Source organism: Copadichromis virginalis, linkage group LG3 (genome assembly GCF_057382275.1).
Source record: "Copadichromis virginalis isolate Kocher_CV1m ecotype Utaka linkage group LG3, C_Virginalis_male_GT1.1, whole genome shotgun sequence".
Lineage (NCBI taxonomy): Eukaryota > Metazoa > Chordata > Actinopteri > Cichliformes > Cichlidae > Copadichromis > Copadichromis virginalis.
This window is the reverse complement of record NC_140620.1, coordinates 62,744,704-62,761,572: the sequence shown is the minus strand read 5'-3', so window position 1 is coordinate 62,761,572 and position 16,869 is coordinate 62,744,704. Positions and strand designations below refer to the sequence as shown.

The following is a 16,869-nucleotide window of genomic DNA, read 5'->3' as shown; positions in this document are numbered from 1 at the left end:
CTTTATTGGTCACCTGTATTTCCTGTACACAAAGTATTAAAAGATGTAAACCTCATAAAGTGTCTCTGTTGCTTCCTCCTCTGTAACAGCTGTCAATGTTTCTTCATTATTTTCCTGTAGTAAAGAAATAGACAACATTGCTGTTCTACTGTAAACTCATATAATCTGTGGAGTATTACTCACAACTGCATGTTGGTCTGGCTCAACAGGAGGCTGCACCAGATGCAGTACACCATCACCATCAACTGATAGAATATGAGGTTTATACAGGTCACTTATAACTTACAAGGGACCAAATGGCAATTAACAAACATACCAATCACCTTACACTTCATTGTCATTATGCTCTCAAAGACAACCAAGACTGAGGGAAGGCAAAATCAGTAGGAAAATAACTTCACTACAAAATAATCCATTATGGTGAAGAGTTTATCAAATGAATGAGTAGCACTGCAAAGGTGACTGTGAAGAAAGGATGTATGCACATCATGTATTATTTTGAATTTACCCCCTATAGGCACTTGTGTCTTGCGGGGTTATTGACTCAGAGGATGTCCCCGCAGAGATGCCTTCGGCCACAGGGCGCCCACTGTTTTGGCTGAGGGCCAACTGCTCAGCCTCTGTGAGTGGTGGTGGTGGAGGACCCCCACCTGTTTTTCGGGCCTCCGCTTTTTTTCTGTTGGCTATAACGGGCCACATTTGAGCATACAGAGTAAGCAAATATGTACTTGTAATGTGCTCAGATAATTTCAATAAGTGCTTACAGAGGGGAAATTAATGTAGCCTCTAACTGCAATTGATTTACATGGGACAAACAGACCAAGCACTATGGCTCATAATACAATTACACCTTACCTGTTTGGACTATATTTTTATATTTCATTTTTACTTGCTGCCAGGAACGTTTGGGGCCTGTTGGGTTGCACCTGCGCTCACATCACGTCACAAAATAAAATGTATAAAATAACAAATAAAATAACATATGATAAAATAACGTGTTAAATGGGTGGAAATCCCTAGATCAATGTTTATATTAACACTCACGCATTGACTCTGTCGGCTATGGTTTGCCATGCATGCTCCCTGTCTTTTGCAGCTGTGGCTGTGTTACTTTTTTCCGCGGAATTTGCATGTTATCGGCATATGCTGCCATCAGAATTTCGGCCTCAAGCGCTGTAAAATACATTGACCGCGCCTTCTTTCCCTCCGTCTCCATGGTGACTCGCTTAATCTGTGCTCCGCTTATCAGGGCTTTATGTATCCTCGTCCGCGCGCTTCACTTGGGGTTAAAGCAACTCCGCGTTGATTGAACTACTTGTTATCAGCCTTTCTGAAACCGAATATTCCGAGTTGGACAGTTCGGGGTTACTCAACCCTGCGTATCGTTTTTCACTCTGAGTTTTCTAAACCGGCTTCCTGAAATAGGGCCCAGGGGCCCGTTCTTCGTACGTCGCTTACTACATCCAAGATCAAATGACACATCCAAGATCAAATCATCGCGCTAACCGTGAGCTCGCTAATCCGGTTCCCCGAACACACCTGCTGTTGACGATTACTACAGCTGGACGCAGGAATGTGACATCACTGGGTGTCGTAAAAGGGGCTACGCATCGATAGTAGAAACATTGATCGGCAACCCGCTGATTGGTCGGCGAAAATGTCGAAGGGGCGTGCTCGGTATTTTCCGGCAGCAGAGCAAGAACTCATGAGTGAGGGATTACAGGAGTTTCAGAGTTTAATTAAAACGCAAGAGAACACTGCAAAGGCTGCAAAAGCAAGGAGAGAGGGCTGGCAGAAAGTTGCTGACAAATCAAACTCGTAGGTAATTTAATAATAATAATAATAATGGATTGGATTTATATAGCGCTTTCCAAGGCACCCAAAGCGCTTTACGATACCACTATTCATTCACTCCCACATTCACACACTGGTGGAGGCAGCTACGGTTGTAGCCAGGCTGCCATATCGCGCCATCGGCCCCTCTGGCCAACACCAGTAGGCGGTAGGGTAGATCTATCATATGACACTATATTGTCCAATATCATATGGCATTATATTATATTATAATATGTTATATTATATCCCCTTTCACATTAGAGCCACAACAGGACCCACAAGAACATGGGAACAAGTAAAAGTGGAATACAGGAGTATTCTACAGAATGGTAATATTTATCTCTTAGATTGCTTTGCGTCTCTTGGCAAGGTAATACTGGCCTGTAATACTCTGTTAGTTTGTTCATAACAGCAACCAAGAAAAGGGCAGAGGAAAAAAAGACAGGTGGTGGTCCTGCACCCCCTCGTCAACAAGTTGGTTAAGTAAATAATACCCTCACGGGAAAATCGATATCTCTCTATGAGCACACTGTCGCGCTGAGCTAAAGGATCCTGTCTATCCCGCAATATACGCTGAATTCTGAGGACTCTCCTTATCAATCTTGCACCTTCCGCAATGGGTGGCTCGCGTATACGGACAGGACATGGCTGCGACAGGCTTCCCAAATCCACCTTCGCTTTTATAGCCGTGGTCTCTCATCTTGATTACACGAAGTAATTTACAATTACTACTCTGAAATATGAATTACATCTGTAATAATCACATACATGTAATAGAATGTTAATAGTTCATTTCCCTTTTTTAGGAAATGACCTGTATGTATCTGTGTGACATCAATAAAAGGATCAAGTGCTGCATTATCTTTAGTTACATTGATAATATTTATTTATGGTGAAACAGTGGAAAAATATCGCTGTTGCTTTCGTATAAATGAAGCGGACATACCTGCGTGGCCGCGATCTAATCCTGTTTACATAAAGTAAACCTGCTCCCGAGCAGGTTTACGCTTACGGCTCTGTTGCTATGACAGCAAGTCCCGGATGAGCTTCGGGGAACCGACTGATCCAGGATCACGCGAAATCGTCAACAATCTAATCCGGCTAACCTACTTAGCGAGGTACGAAGAACGGGCCCCTGGAGTTGAATTTGGTGACAGCAGGTTTACAAACAAAGTGATCAGGAATATTTTGATAAATGAAATTTGCCCTAATCCGGTTAAAAGAAATTATATCCTTAAAGAATTTGAGACCATGGAGGTTAAGGCGATAAGACAAAAGTCTACAGGGAGAGCAGAATTATTAGGCAAATGAGTATTTTGTCCACATCATCCTCTTCATGCATGTTGTCTTACTCCAAGCTGTATAGGCTCGAAAGCCTACTACCAATTAAGCATATTAGGTGATGTGCATCTCTGTAATGAGAAGGGGTGTGGTCTAATGACATCAACACCCTATATCAGGTGTGCATAATTATTAGGCAACGTCCTTTCCTTTGGCAAAATGGGTCAAAAGAAGGACTTGACAGGCTCAGAAAAGTCAAAAATAGTGAGATATCTTACAGAGGGATGCAGCAGTCTCAAAATTGCAAAGCTTCTGAAGCGTGATCATCGAACAATCAAGCGTTTCATTCAAAATAGTCAACAGGGTCGCAAGAAGCGTGTGGAAAAACCAAGGCGCAAAATAACTGCCCATGAACTGAGAAAAGTCAAGCGTGCAGCTACCAGGATGCCAGCATAGGAAAATTGGGTTGAACAGTGAGACTGCATTTGTGGGGTTTAGAAACATCCAGAGCATCGCAACAGAAAGGTAAATAAAAAAAGTAAGAGACAGAGAGAGATAAAGAAATAAATGAACCAATAATACATAAATGAATAGAAAAATAGAAAACACACATGTAGAAATTGTCACATGTGAAATTGTTTTTGGAGAGAATCAGAAGTGAGACAGTTTGAATCCACAGTTCAGCGCAAAGATGCAGGAATTAAATCTGATTATAAAAACACATCGAGGCAACGAAGACCAGCTTACACTCAATATTAATATGAACACACAACATACACGCAATGAAGACATGCTTACACTCATGAATGTGAATACATGACATAAATGCTGAATGGTGTAGATTTAACACACTTAAAGGCTGAAGCTGAGGAATAACTCAGGAAGCTGCAGGACAATAGAGCGACTTTTGTGACAAGGAAAAAGAGACTGGGAGGACCAACCAGTGATTAGAAGCTTAAAGCAGGTTTAAAATAGTGAATTAGAAGTGGTTTCCAGCTGATTGAGCAAAAGAAGTGACGACTGTAGAAATAAAAATAAAATAATAATAATTGAATTATGCAGCAATGTTTTGAATATGCATTTCTGTTGTCAGGGCAACTTCTCGAGATGTGACTCAATATGCAAATTAGTTGAATGAGTGGGGACAGAAAAAAAAGAAAAACTCAAGTTTCCTGTCTGAGACATGAGTGAAGTTTGCATTGAGAGAAATATATCTGTGACTGTGTGAGAAGAACTGTTTGGTAAAATATATGATAGCAGCCGCAGGACAATTAAATAAAGTCTGTGACTAAGTGCAGTCGTGCAGATTTGGAGAAGAAGTTTATAATTTAGTGATGACACATTGTTATAAAGTGTTTAGAAAGGGCTTAATGGGAATATTACTGTTGGGCAAACTGTGCGGCTTTAACAAGATTTTCTGTGTATTTAGCAGGTGAAACTCTGTCAGCTGACTTCAGACTGTCAGGAAGCTGAAGAACCTGAGGCCAACCACTGAAACATGATGTGGGCAAAATGAACAGAGGGAGGGATTTTAAAGGTGAACATTTAGGACTTACTGCAAATGTTACTATGTCAAAGTTACTGTGACTCAAACAGAGGAAATTCTGATTTTTTTCTTTCCACACCCAGCATGTTTTGGGTGTTATATGCTATTAAATACTTTTAAATAAATTAAAAAGTATTTAATAGCATATAACACCCAAAATATGCTTCGGTTCACATTTAACTCCAGAAAATCATCAATCAAAACATGGATATTACCTGACCACAGATTCGTGGTGACGTCACTGCTCTTTTAACTGTTCGGTGTCTTTGTTTGTTTGCTGGTTGTAGAAATGGTTTATATGAGCTTTGAGCTGAGAGTCAGAGGTTTCTGTGGACACTGCTCATGTCGGCACTTATATTTCTGACCTTTTCTTATAACCGATTAAACATGATCTCCTCCCTTTTGCCCCCATTTTTGGTGGTGTAGGTACAAATGATCAGGCATGACATTCTCATAATAAATAAGATACTGCAAATAATTATTTCTGCATTTGTGCGATTGAAGTGAATTGAAAATGTGTATGAAATGACACTGTTTTAAAGATTTGGCCTAAATAATTTTGGAGTGAATGAGTCTAAACATGATGACCTAACTAGTGATACCCTGACACACACACACACACACACACACACACACACACACACACACACACACACACACACACACACACACACACACACAGCATGTTATGCCAGTTTCAGCTGAAACTATGTTTCAAACCATGTTCCGGGTTTTTAGTTCACCATTTATGAGGCTTCAAGAAGAAAATAAAAGACAGATCTGAATGTTTGAAAATGTTTTGGAAAGATTCTGTAAAGATGAGATGAAAAATACTCAAAGGATAAATTTAATTGGTTTATTATTTAGATAAGTTGAAAAAAGTTAAACAAACAAGTAAATGAAGAAACAAGGTAAAATGAAGTAATAATGAAAAAAGTTAAACAAGTAAATGAAGAAACAAGGCAGAGGAGAGAAAAGCCCAACAATCCCCTCTGAGCAAGCAGTTGGCGACAGTGGGGAGGAAAAACTGCCTTTAAACGGGCAGGAACCTCCGGCAGAACCAGGCTCAGGAGGGGACAGTCAACGGCCGGGACTGGTTGGGGGGGTTAACAGAGGTGGAGCAAGACGAGGCTACATCAGGTGAGGAAGCAGTAGCGTCTCTCCTCCGGAACAAGTGGAACCATTTTTTCTTTTTTTTCATGCACTTTTCCACGAGCGCTTTTTTCTCCAGGATGAGATTTCTCAGCTCATCGATGGTTTCTGCGTTTTGTTCTTCAAGTTTCTCACATCTTTGTTCCACCTCTTCCAATGTTGCTTGTTGTTCTTCAAGCTTGTCTTTGAGTTGTTTGGATGTTGCCTCCTGTATCAGCTTGTCCTTGTGCATGTCTGCATTTCTCTGTTGGACCTCTTTGTGCTTGTCTTCTAACTGCTCGTTTCTTTTCTGGATTTCTTGGAGCGTGAGCTGCAGGTCTTCATGTATTTTGTCTTCTTGTTGTTTTTGCGCCTGCATTTGAGTGTTTTCACGCTTCAAGTTATTGAATTCCACCAAAATCCCCTTAACGAGCTCGGAGTTGTTTCTCGCTATCTGATCGATCCTTCTCTGCATCTGTGAGCAGCGTTTCTCCAGTTTGTCCTTTTCTTCTTCCACTTTAGTTGCTTTGTCCTCCAGCTGATTACAAAACTCTTGCAGTTTTAGATTTTTAGACTCAAAGTCCTGGACGACACGTTTTCCTTCTTTCAGTCTTTCCTGCTGTTGATCTTTCTGTTGAAGAAGGTCTTTATTTTGGCGCAGTGTTTCATCCAGGCTTTCTTTCAGCATGCGGTATTTTTCCTGCATGCTCTTCAGTTCGTGCTGCATGTCTTGTTGCTTTTTGTCCTGCTCTTCCTTCTGTTGGAGGAATTCTTTCTTTTCTTCCACAGCTTCATGGAGCTGTCTTTGGAGGAGCTGATTCCTTCGGTCCATGTATTGGAGATCCCGTTGTATCTTATCAGTCATCGTTTTCTTGTCTTGGAGCTGGTTGGTCATTTCTTTTAGTTCTGCACTCTTTTGCCTGTTTTCTTTAATGAGGTGCACAATCTGCTCTCGGCTCTGAGCAAACTTGATTCCCCAGCCCTCATTAATAATTTTTATGTCCGGCTGGCGCTGTTGTCTGTCTTCCAGCTCTTTATTTTGGGCTTCCATTCGTCTACATTTGTCCTCCAGTTGAAGTTTCTCTTCTTCAATTTGTTGCATTTTTTTCTGGAGAAGGTAGTTTTCCTTCCTACTCTCCTCTAACGCCCTTTGGAAGGATGAGGAGCCATTTGGGGAAATTGGCCGGCCACGCCAGGAAGGAGAGGCGGCGTAATCTTTTTGAATTGGTTGTTTTTTTCTTGGAAACATGTTGGAGTTTCTATACGATGACTTTGAAGAGCTTGTGGTGAACGTTTTGTAGGCTGCAAACACAGATGCTGCTGAAACGAACTAAAACTTGCTGTTTCTCACCCCTACTTAAGGAAAAACATCAAAGGACTTAAGATTCTTAAGATCTATGACATCATCACTCCCTAAGCCAATGAGATTGTCACAAGACATTTTGGAATGGGGTATTTTTTTTTAAACTGTTTTCAAACTTAACTTAAAATTTCAGTGTTTCCTGGTTGTGGACTATTGGTTAGTCCAGCCGATTAAGAAATTAATTGTCACAAACATCCCTAATATTATATAACAGACGACAGAAAACACGAGTTTTTTTTCTACTCAATAGAGGTATAATAAAAGTTTTTTTAATTATCCTACTTTTTATAAAAGAGAACATTTATTAAAGAATATGTATTTAATTAAAAAACTCTGTTCATCTAAAGCAGGGGTCAGCAACCTTTAAGACCCAAAGAGCCAAAGAGCCATAATTGGCCTATCTGGGGTTGAAAGGCTCGATAAATGCACGGCGTTTCGCCGGGTACACCGGCTTCCGCGAGTGTGACGCTTATTTTGAGCGATGAAAAAATAAGAAAATATAATTTTATTTGTATATTGCAAAATCACAATAATCTTCCAATTTAGAACTACAAGTTAAAAAAAGAACTAACATAAATAAAATACACTTCAGCTAATTTATTTCCCCAAACCACGCGGAGCCGCACTATAAGGACTAAAGAGCCGCAGGTTGCCGACCCCTGATCTAAAGGGTTTAACAAAAAGGGGGAGCTTCCTGCTGGAAATTGAAATGTCCCCATGTCCCCACTGGGCGATCGTGGCTCAAGAGTTAGGAGTTCGCCTTGTAATCGAGCCCCGGCTTGGACAGTCTCGGTCGTTGTGTCCTTGGGCAAGACAGTTCACCCGGCAAGACACTTCACCCGTTGCCTGCTGGTGGTGGTCAGAGGGCCTGGTGGTGCCCCAGGGTGGCTGTAGCTACATCACCAGTGTGTGAATGTGTGCGTGAATGGGTGGATGACTGAACGTGGGTGCTTAACTAGTTAAAAAAACAAACAAACATCTGTCTCTTATTTTTTATGTCACACAGGAAAGAAGCTTCAATGTCTGATGAGAAGACATTAATTTGTTGGTGTTTGTGGTGTTTGGTGCAGTTTTCTTGTTCTCTGGCTTGTTGTTTATTTACAGTGGAGATGAAGATCTCTAACAAGTTGATTTGTTCACATTTGCACATTTTTAAGAGGAATGTGTTTTTTTGAGTTTGTACACTATATGCATGTAAGGCAACCGTTTCCTTTTTCTGTATTTTTGTGTGCTGCTCTTTTAACAAAAGGGGAACAAAAGACATTTAAATCGACCTCAGATGATTTGTTTAAATTTTTACAAGGTCTTACTGAGGTGATGCAAAGTGAAACATGCTTCTTTTTTGGTAATGTGCTGGAAAAGCTTGAAAATTGACCTTGAATGTGCTTAAAAAGTGCTTGAATTTGACCCTAAAAATGTGTATGAACCCTGCATATATTGCAGTATTTACAGTTTATAGTAGGAATTTCATGGCAACAGCTAATCTTTATTTTGTTTACTGGGAAATGAAATGCTGCCAATTCACAAAGCTGTGCTTCAGCTGCACTTCCTGTTGTAGACTTGTGATGCACACAGGCTCTGTTCCAGCACTCAGCATGTTCTTCCTTATTTGCTCCACCAGGGGGAGCTCCTAAACTATGACATCCTGATAGGAGTGAACCAGGGAGAGGGGCTGAAGTTTGTGGACGACAGTGAGGACAACGACGGCATCTCAGCTGCGGCGTTCGACTACACCATCTCCAACTTTGTTGACAACCTCTACGGCTACCCAGAGGGTGAGGACGCCACCTCTGTACACTGCCACTTTTTCAGTTATTCCATTTTACAGCCTCCTCTCACTTAACTGCATTTTGCAGCATCATCAGGTTTTGTCTCATTAGGAGCCGCGTTTGTTGATCTGTTAGTTTTTTTCTGTTTGCTGTATTCATTAAAATAAACGGATAATCGTCAAAATGACAAATGTGGACAATTATCAAAGCTTACATTACAATTCTGACAGCTTGAGTTCACATGAATTTTCAAAAGAATATAAAAAGCTGTGAAAGTGCTTTAAGCGTTTAAAACATGCGAGTAAAGAATGGAATCAGTAACATGTGAGCCCAGTGAAGTGCATCAAACAAGACAAGCGTGCTAAAGAGAGCCACTCATCCACATCACGGCGTGTCTGCGCCTTAACCTTTGAGGCTCTGTGGGCAGTAATGCTATCATCCCCCAGGTAGTCGGCTCCCAATCTCAGTGTCGGTGTTTCTGACAGATCGGCCTGCGAACCCCTCACAGCCGGACCACAGTCACAGTACAGACATGTTTGGATAATGCAGTCATGCTTCCTCTCTGCTGCCTGTCACTCCTTCTGTTATCAGAAAGACTTTTTTTTCCTCTCTAGATTTCTCACTCGCTTCCTGTTTACGGACCACCAGTGGGTGGCTGTGGCCACTGCCAAACTCCATGCTGAGTTTCAGTCCCCAGTTTACTTTTACACGTTCTACCACCACTGCCAAACCGAGACGCGGCCCGAGTGGGCCGACGCCGCGCACGGAGACGAGATACCTTACGTGTTCGGCGTACCGATGATCGGTGCCACGGACCTGCTCCCGTGCAACTTCTCCAAGAACGATGTGATGCTGAGCGCTGTGGTCATGACTTACTGGACTAACTTCGCAAAGACTGGGTAGGCCTCATGTCACAGTAGTGTAAACTGTACACGTTACTGTATGTTCTCTGATAGCCTTCTAGTCATCTTGAATACTTGAATCTAGGTTGCTAGTTTAATTCCCGTGTGGCTTTGAAGAATTGAACATACTGGTTCACCAAAAGCATCCAGATCCCAGAGCAGCCGGTTGGTCTTAGATAGTTTAAAGGTTGCACAGAGAATGGGCCTCCTGTCTGTATTCAGTGTATTGATGCCACATGTTACTTATAATGGAGACTGAATATAACTTTGAACTGAAACGTTTAACCTTTATGCTCCACCAGGGACCCCAACCTGCCCGTCCCTCAGGACACCAAGTTCATTCATACCAAGCCCAACCGCTTCGAGGAGGTCATCTGGACCAAGTTCAACTGGAAGGACAAGCAGTACCTTCACATCGGTTTGAAACCTCGTGTCAGAGACAACTACAGAGCTAACAAAGTGGCCTTTTGGCTGGAATTAGTCCCTCATCTTCACAGCCTGCACGACGTGCTCTTTCCCACCACTACGCGCTCCCCCGCAGGCCGTGACCCCGGCACCATGAGGCCCAGAAACAACGTTCCTCGAACCACTCGTCATCCTTACCCTACCTTCCCATCAGATCCTGAGCCCGAGGGCTCAGAGCGCCCGCCCCAGGACCTCTTTCCCAGACACACCCGCGACTACTCCACCGAACTGAGCGTGACAGTTGCAGTTGGAGCATCGCTCTTCTTCCTCAACATCCTGGCCTTCGCCGCCCTTTACTACAAGCGTGACAAGCGGCACGAGATGCACCGGCACCGGCTGTCCCCTCAGCGGGGCGGCCCCGCCAACGACCTGGCTCACAGGCAGGAGGAGGAGATCATGTCCCTGCAGATGAAGGACTGGGAGCACGACGCTCACCACGACATGGAGCCCCTGCGACCCCACGACATCCTGCGGCCCGCCTGCCCTCCCGACTACACCCTGGCGCTGCGCCGCGCCCCCGACAACGTGCCGCTGATGAAGCCAAACACCATCACCGTGATCCCCAGCACCATCACCAGCATGCAGCCTCTTCACGCCTTCAACACATTCCCCTCCACCGGCCACAACAACACCCTGCCCCACCCCCACTCCACCACCAGGGTATAGTAGGGACAGGCCCGACACAGCGCCACCTAGGGACCAGGAACACTGGCTCTGCTTCCGCTCTGGAAGGGAGGCCTCTAGACGTGGGCCTTCGTTCTGTCCTCTTATTCTCTTCTTTCTCCAAAAGCAACTACACCTGCTGCGTCATGTGCTGTGAAACTTGGCAGCTCCCTCCACTGGTGGCATGTGGAGGTGCAACTGAAGTGTCCAGCAGCAGATGAGCAGTTTGGGGTGGGTGACTCAGATCTTTCAAAGATACTGTTTTCAAAGACGGTCTGCTGTTTCCAGGCTCAAGACCTCCAACATTTGTCAAAGGGACGAATGCTCTCTCGCTCCTCGCTGTTTTCTCTTTTTTACGTTGGCGTCATCTCTTTTTCCATCTCCTGTGTGTTATGTGCACATTATGCTTCTCTTTTCTACATCCGTGTTTTATTACTGCTCTCTTCCTCTCATTTGACACGCCTCCCTCCTGCTCTTCTCTAAAAATTCCCGATCTGCTGAGCAGTTTGGAGGCGGGAGGCGTACACTAAACATATAACTATGAAAACACTGATATCTTTCATTCTACCAGCATTTTTAGGTGCCAAGTAAGTACTGCTGTGTTTCATTTCTCATCGAGGGAGAAGAAAAACCAAAGAAAAATAGAGTTTCGCTATTTACCGTCAACTAACAGAGTTCTGTCATGTTCTCATGACAAAGTGCCAAACTGGCCTCAGTCGTGATTTTCTTTCTTCCATCTTCTCTCTTTTTGTTGTTTTGTTTGAAGCATTTGTTTAATTGTTGTTTTTTATTGTGTGGAAAGAATTTTTCTGAAAATATAGATATAGAGAAATGATATTATATATAGTTCTATATAAAATGTGTACAAAGGAGAAAGTATATAAAAGGGTTTTCTCAGTGGGGGATCTATGCATGAATTATTTTTAAAGACGCGGGGAAAAGGACACTGTACCTGTCGATGCACGTTTCCCAAAATCTAAACGAGTCATATCGCTCCATGTTTGCTACTTTTGGTTTTTGGTTTTCTCCCGCAGAGTAAGAGCATCGCAGGAGCATCGCAGGAGCATCGCAGGAGCATCGCAGGAGCATCGCAGGAGCAGCGCAGGAGCATCGCAGGAGCATCGCAGGAGCTCCTGAAGTCAAACGACGCCTCCCAGCACTCATTTATTAAAACGGAGTCGATGCCAAAAGTCTTAAACGTTAGAATCAAAGCAACAGCTGTGAACTCAGTCATGGTGTCATGTGCAGCCTCCATCTTACTGTCACTACTTTTTCATTTTAGGGTACGTGAGGTAAAGCGTCCGTCGATGTAGCTTGATTGTACAAAACTATTTTTCTACGTTATTAACAAAACAGAGCAGAGACTGATGCTGCTCCTGTCTGACCCCCTTATGTCTGCCACATGTGTATTCTGACTTCATATCATCACTGCTCCCTCCCTCCTCCTCTCTCCATCCTACACCGCCTTTGTTATTTAACACCGACCCCCCCCAAACTGATAATCAGACAAATTCCCAAACAGCTGACTTCACTGTGTCGACACCGTTCCTGACTATTTCTGACCTCAGCTCAGCTCTGCTATTATCCTCACATTAAGGGTTCGTTCACCTGCCTGCAGATGATCTGTGAGCTCGTCGGTTGTAAATTAAACTCTAAGCACACTGAGGGTAACCGGGAGGCGTTCAGGGCCTGCAGTGCAGAGCTGCAACATGAAAAAAAGGGATGGGGGCTCAGATCTCCTGAACAGGGTGGAAACAACACGGTGGGTTTGTGCTGTTTGTGATTCCTGCTCCGTCACTCTGGTGGAGACCACTGCAGCTCAGCAGCGCTCCCTGCTGATCCTCTGATGAAGATGTCAACAGTATGTAAACTGAGCTGATGTGCTGCTGTTTGAGCCCACGTGGTAGCGTACGTCCAGTATGGGAGAACTTAGTCACCGGTGCTGTCTTTGCTTGTGCTCTAGCTTTAGCCTGTTTGATTGTTTGTTTTCTATTTTATTACTGCCTAAAAGGGGAGGTGGGGGAAACACATGCCTAACTTCTCCTGTCAGAGGTTTTGTAAGCTCAGTGGAAGGGAAACGTGCACAAAGTAAATCATAAAACAACTGAGTGGGGCTGTGCTGCAGGTGGATCAGTGCTGTGGACAGTAGCTGTGGAAAAGAGACTGGACAAAGACTCTCAGCCTTAAATACAGGACAGAGGATGATCCGATCATCTTTCAGCTAACAGTGTCGAGCAGAAGGACGGCCGGCTGATGCGTCCGTACGAACCCTTTTGTACTCACTCCTGTGTATAAGGAGGTGGCGAGGGGTTGTGTAGTTAACCTCAGTGATAGGTTTGTAGCATAAACCTATTCGTTGGAACGTTAAGGACAATTTAATTACATAGCAAAGCAAGACACGAGTAGGCAAAGTTCTTCATGTTTCCCGTGCACGGGAGAGAACCGGACAAACGCCGTTCCTTCGCTTGACCCCAGTTGCTCTCGTCCGCTCCCCCGTAACACTGCTCTTTTATTGAGGTTACATGAATATACATATGACGTTCATTAACATATGACGTCTACATACAAACAAAGAGTACGTTGCCTGTGCGTGCGTGCGTGTGTGTGTGTGTGTGTGTGTGTGTGTGTGTGTGTGTGTGTGTGTGTGGGGGGGGGTCAGAGTGTGACCCCATAAAGACTTCCCTAAACCTGCTGGTCTGGAAGTCCAGCAGTTCATCTAAACAAAAGGCACTTAGCCTAAATCAGATATAGATACATTTATCCTAAATGAACAGAGGGAGTGACTTTAAGTCTGATTTCAGACTATGTCAGTATTAGTTAAGCCAAGAGTCGGGCAAAAGCTTTATGACCCGGAAAGTTCTAATTCCCACAACATATTGTTGGATTAGTAAGCAAAACTTTTCTGTGATGAAGATTTTTGGGGTTGTTGTTTTAGTGATGGGTTCATTCTGTCAGTTAGCTTTGGCTTGTTTTCTTATTTCAATAGAGGGAGTTTTACTAAACATGGACATGTCGAGGAGCGGCTCATTATTTCTGTAACAGTGCACTTAGAGAAAACTGTCAGGTGTCGCCCCCTTTGGTGATGATGTTTTGTGCTCTGATGAGCTAATAATCAGCTCTCTTTTCCTCCTTCTTTGTTCTAAGCAGGCCTGCAAGATTGAATTAACAGCGCTGTAAAACATTGTTGTGAGAGCAAATATAAGGTGAGCTTTTCCAGATTACAATGGGCTGAGGGAAAGGTCACCTGTGGGAACCTGCGAGTTCCTGTCTAAAAGGATTGCAGCGAGTCAATCCAGTCCAAGATCATAAAGAACTCTTTTTCTAAAAACAAAAGAAAGAACAAATAAATGAGCTCATATTGATGAGGGTGGAGACTCTGATGCTTTGTGTGTGAGGCTCCACTATCAGCAAGATCTAGTGTGAATGTGTGTGCATGATGTGTGTGACTGGACTGTGACTGGACTGACCATGTGGACTAAAGTGTTGACTGACTTGACACTGAGACAAAGACTGGACCAGCGTTAGGATGAGTAGATGCTGACAAACAATTCACGACGCCGGTAAGAAAAGGGTGGATGCTTTGCTTTGCTTTTGGCAGGAGCAGGAGCACAAGAGAGAGAGGGAGACCGAAAGGTATCGGTTTGTCACATGGCATCGGTTTGTCACATGGCATCGATTTGTCACATGGCATCGGTCTGTCACATGGCATCGGTCTGTTAGGTTTTGGGATGAGAACGTGTTGGATGGTTACCTGTCTTGGTCTGGTGGAGGTCTCTTCCCATAAGAAGACTGATGACTTTTTCATTAACACTGAAGTGTTTCTTTCTTCTCTCCCCTCAGATGACTTCACACTATAACCAAGGACACCTCATAGGGGATCATCTGATTGTGGCTTCTCTAATAATCTTTCTAATAGTAATATTGTTCACTGTTATGTTACAGAGTGAAGTGAGATTAGTGCTGTAAAACTTCCATAACACTGAACAGATGCCACCACAGATATGTTGAAATCTCAGTCAAAACTAGCAAAAACAAATGAAATCCATGAATCAGAAATGCTGATTGTTGAACAGATAATTCAGTCTGTACATGAGGAGGATCCACTTTAGACTAAACTACATACAGAAACACAGGAACCAGGGCACAGTGTAAATCCAGGACCTCTGTGTGCAACAGCTGACCTGTATGAACACAAAACACTGATTGAAGTCCACGTTGATGCTTTCTGTCTGTTTAACTTTTACATTTGAAGCAACACATTTTACTTCAAACACACAGATCAGGTAGAAAACTGTGGATTAGAAAACAAATTCATCAAGAAGGTCCTGAAGCAAGAAGTTCATCATTGCATAGAGTAAGAAAAAGGACATGAATCATCCCACGGGTCTGTGCAGTCGTTATGTTATCATCAGCTAAATCATGTCTGCATACTGTGTGTGTGTGTGTGTGTGTGTGTGTGTGTGTGTGTGTGTTGCTTTTTTAAATCTTCTACTTAGAGTTCAAACTTGGATAGTGATAAAAACATTGCACTGCTTCATTTAATATCTAATTGAACACATCTGTGATTGAATTTGAATCTTAAATGTTTTGATTTCAAAGATGTGGTTCTGATACGAAGGAACAGAAAGTAAATTGTTGCCATGGATACAGTGAGACAGACGCCTCAGACCCTTATTTTTTATTTCTTTGACTTTTTATTTTATTGATTCATTTCTTTATTTTTACATTTTAAAAAGTGTATTTGTCTGAATGAACTAATCCCCATTTCCCATGCTTTGTATCACTGGTCATACTGGGAACAGCCATAGAAAATGTTTGCAAAGAAGAAATCTTAAACATGAGCAGATTCTCAGGCGATTTCTGTTTCCTAACCATTGTTTCAGTGCACACGTCCCATCACTACATGTGTGTTAAAGATTTCTTTGGGCTCAAAATCATCCACTGACAGTTATCAGTACAAACAGGATGCAAAAATCCAAAGTTCAGACTTCAGAGTTACTAAAACAGAGATGTGAGGAAAACTGGTTCTTCACACGACGTTTCATGTGTGAACAGTAGAGGTGGTTTCATTTTCACATGTAGGTGTTGCAGTGAGGATTGCAGGGAGACATTTGCTGAATAGCTGCAGCTCTGCTCCTGTAGACTGCCTCTGAATGTGTGTGTGGTAATAAAGTCACTTTAATTAAATGTCACCTGTCAGGGAAAACTTTGTGTTGACTGAAGAAAGTTCACTTCTCTTTCATTGCAGCTCCACTCTTATTTTTGATGCACTCATTTGTTTAATAAATGATTCAATGATTTTGCCACAGCTCTGCATTGTCAGGTCGGAGCATGTGTGCTTTTGATGAAATGCTGATATGATGACGCTTGATTGGGGAAAGATTTCCACAGGTGGTGCTGTTGGTCTCCTTCTTCCAGTTTTCTTGTTGCTGCCTCTCTCCTCGCCTCAGTTGCTGCAGCTGTATCATGTATGTTGTTATGTTACATACAAAGAGGAATTTGTGACATTAAAGAGTAAAGATTCTTCTAATTGTTTTCATCTCATCTCCTACTGCTTTAGTCTGCGTGGACAATATATGAGTAAATCATTACCAAGCCAGATTATATTTGGAATATTTCAAACAGAGGACATTACAGTGAAATCTGCTTTCAATGTGACATTTACTTTGATCCTTTAAGACACAGTTTATACATCAGACAAGCTGTTTGCAGAGCGATTAAATGTTTGATATTGTTGTTAAAGTTGTACAGATGAGCGTTAATCACCAACAGCTTCATTAATGTGGATGAACTGGACGGTTCCAGGGAAACTATCAGGATCACACGCCTCCAGTGGTCACTGTGAGTAACTACAACTCTGCACATACAATAATTAAGATGAAGAAATGTTTTTATTGTAGAAAGATGAACCAA

The 16,869-nt window shown here is 42.9% G+C and overlaps 1 protein-coding gene and 1 pseudogene across 1 annotated transcript; one reads left to right on the top strand and one right to left on the bottom strand.

The window, feature by feature from the left end:
* Positions 1-5,898: 5,898 nt before the first annotated feature.
* On the bottom strand, positions 5,899-7,135 carry LOC146716529 (uncharacterized; annotated as a pseudogene).
* A 2,381-nt stretch (positions 7,136-9,516) lies between these two features.
* Positions 9,517-12,012, top strand: LOC146716528 (neuroligin-4, X-linked-like). Its single transcript, XM_085452500.1, has 2 exons — positions 9,517-9,825; positions 10,131-12,012. Exons 1-2 carry the CDS (start codon positions 9,725-9,727, stop codon positions 10,957-10,959), a joined length of 930 nt encoding a protein of 309 aa, XP_085308626.1. The 5' UTR covers positions 9,517-9,724; the 3' UTR covers positions 10,960-12,012.
* The last annotated feature ends 4,857 nt before the right edge of the window (positions 12,013-16,869 follow it).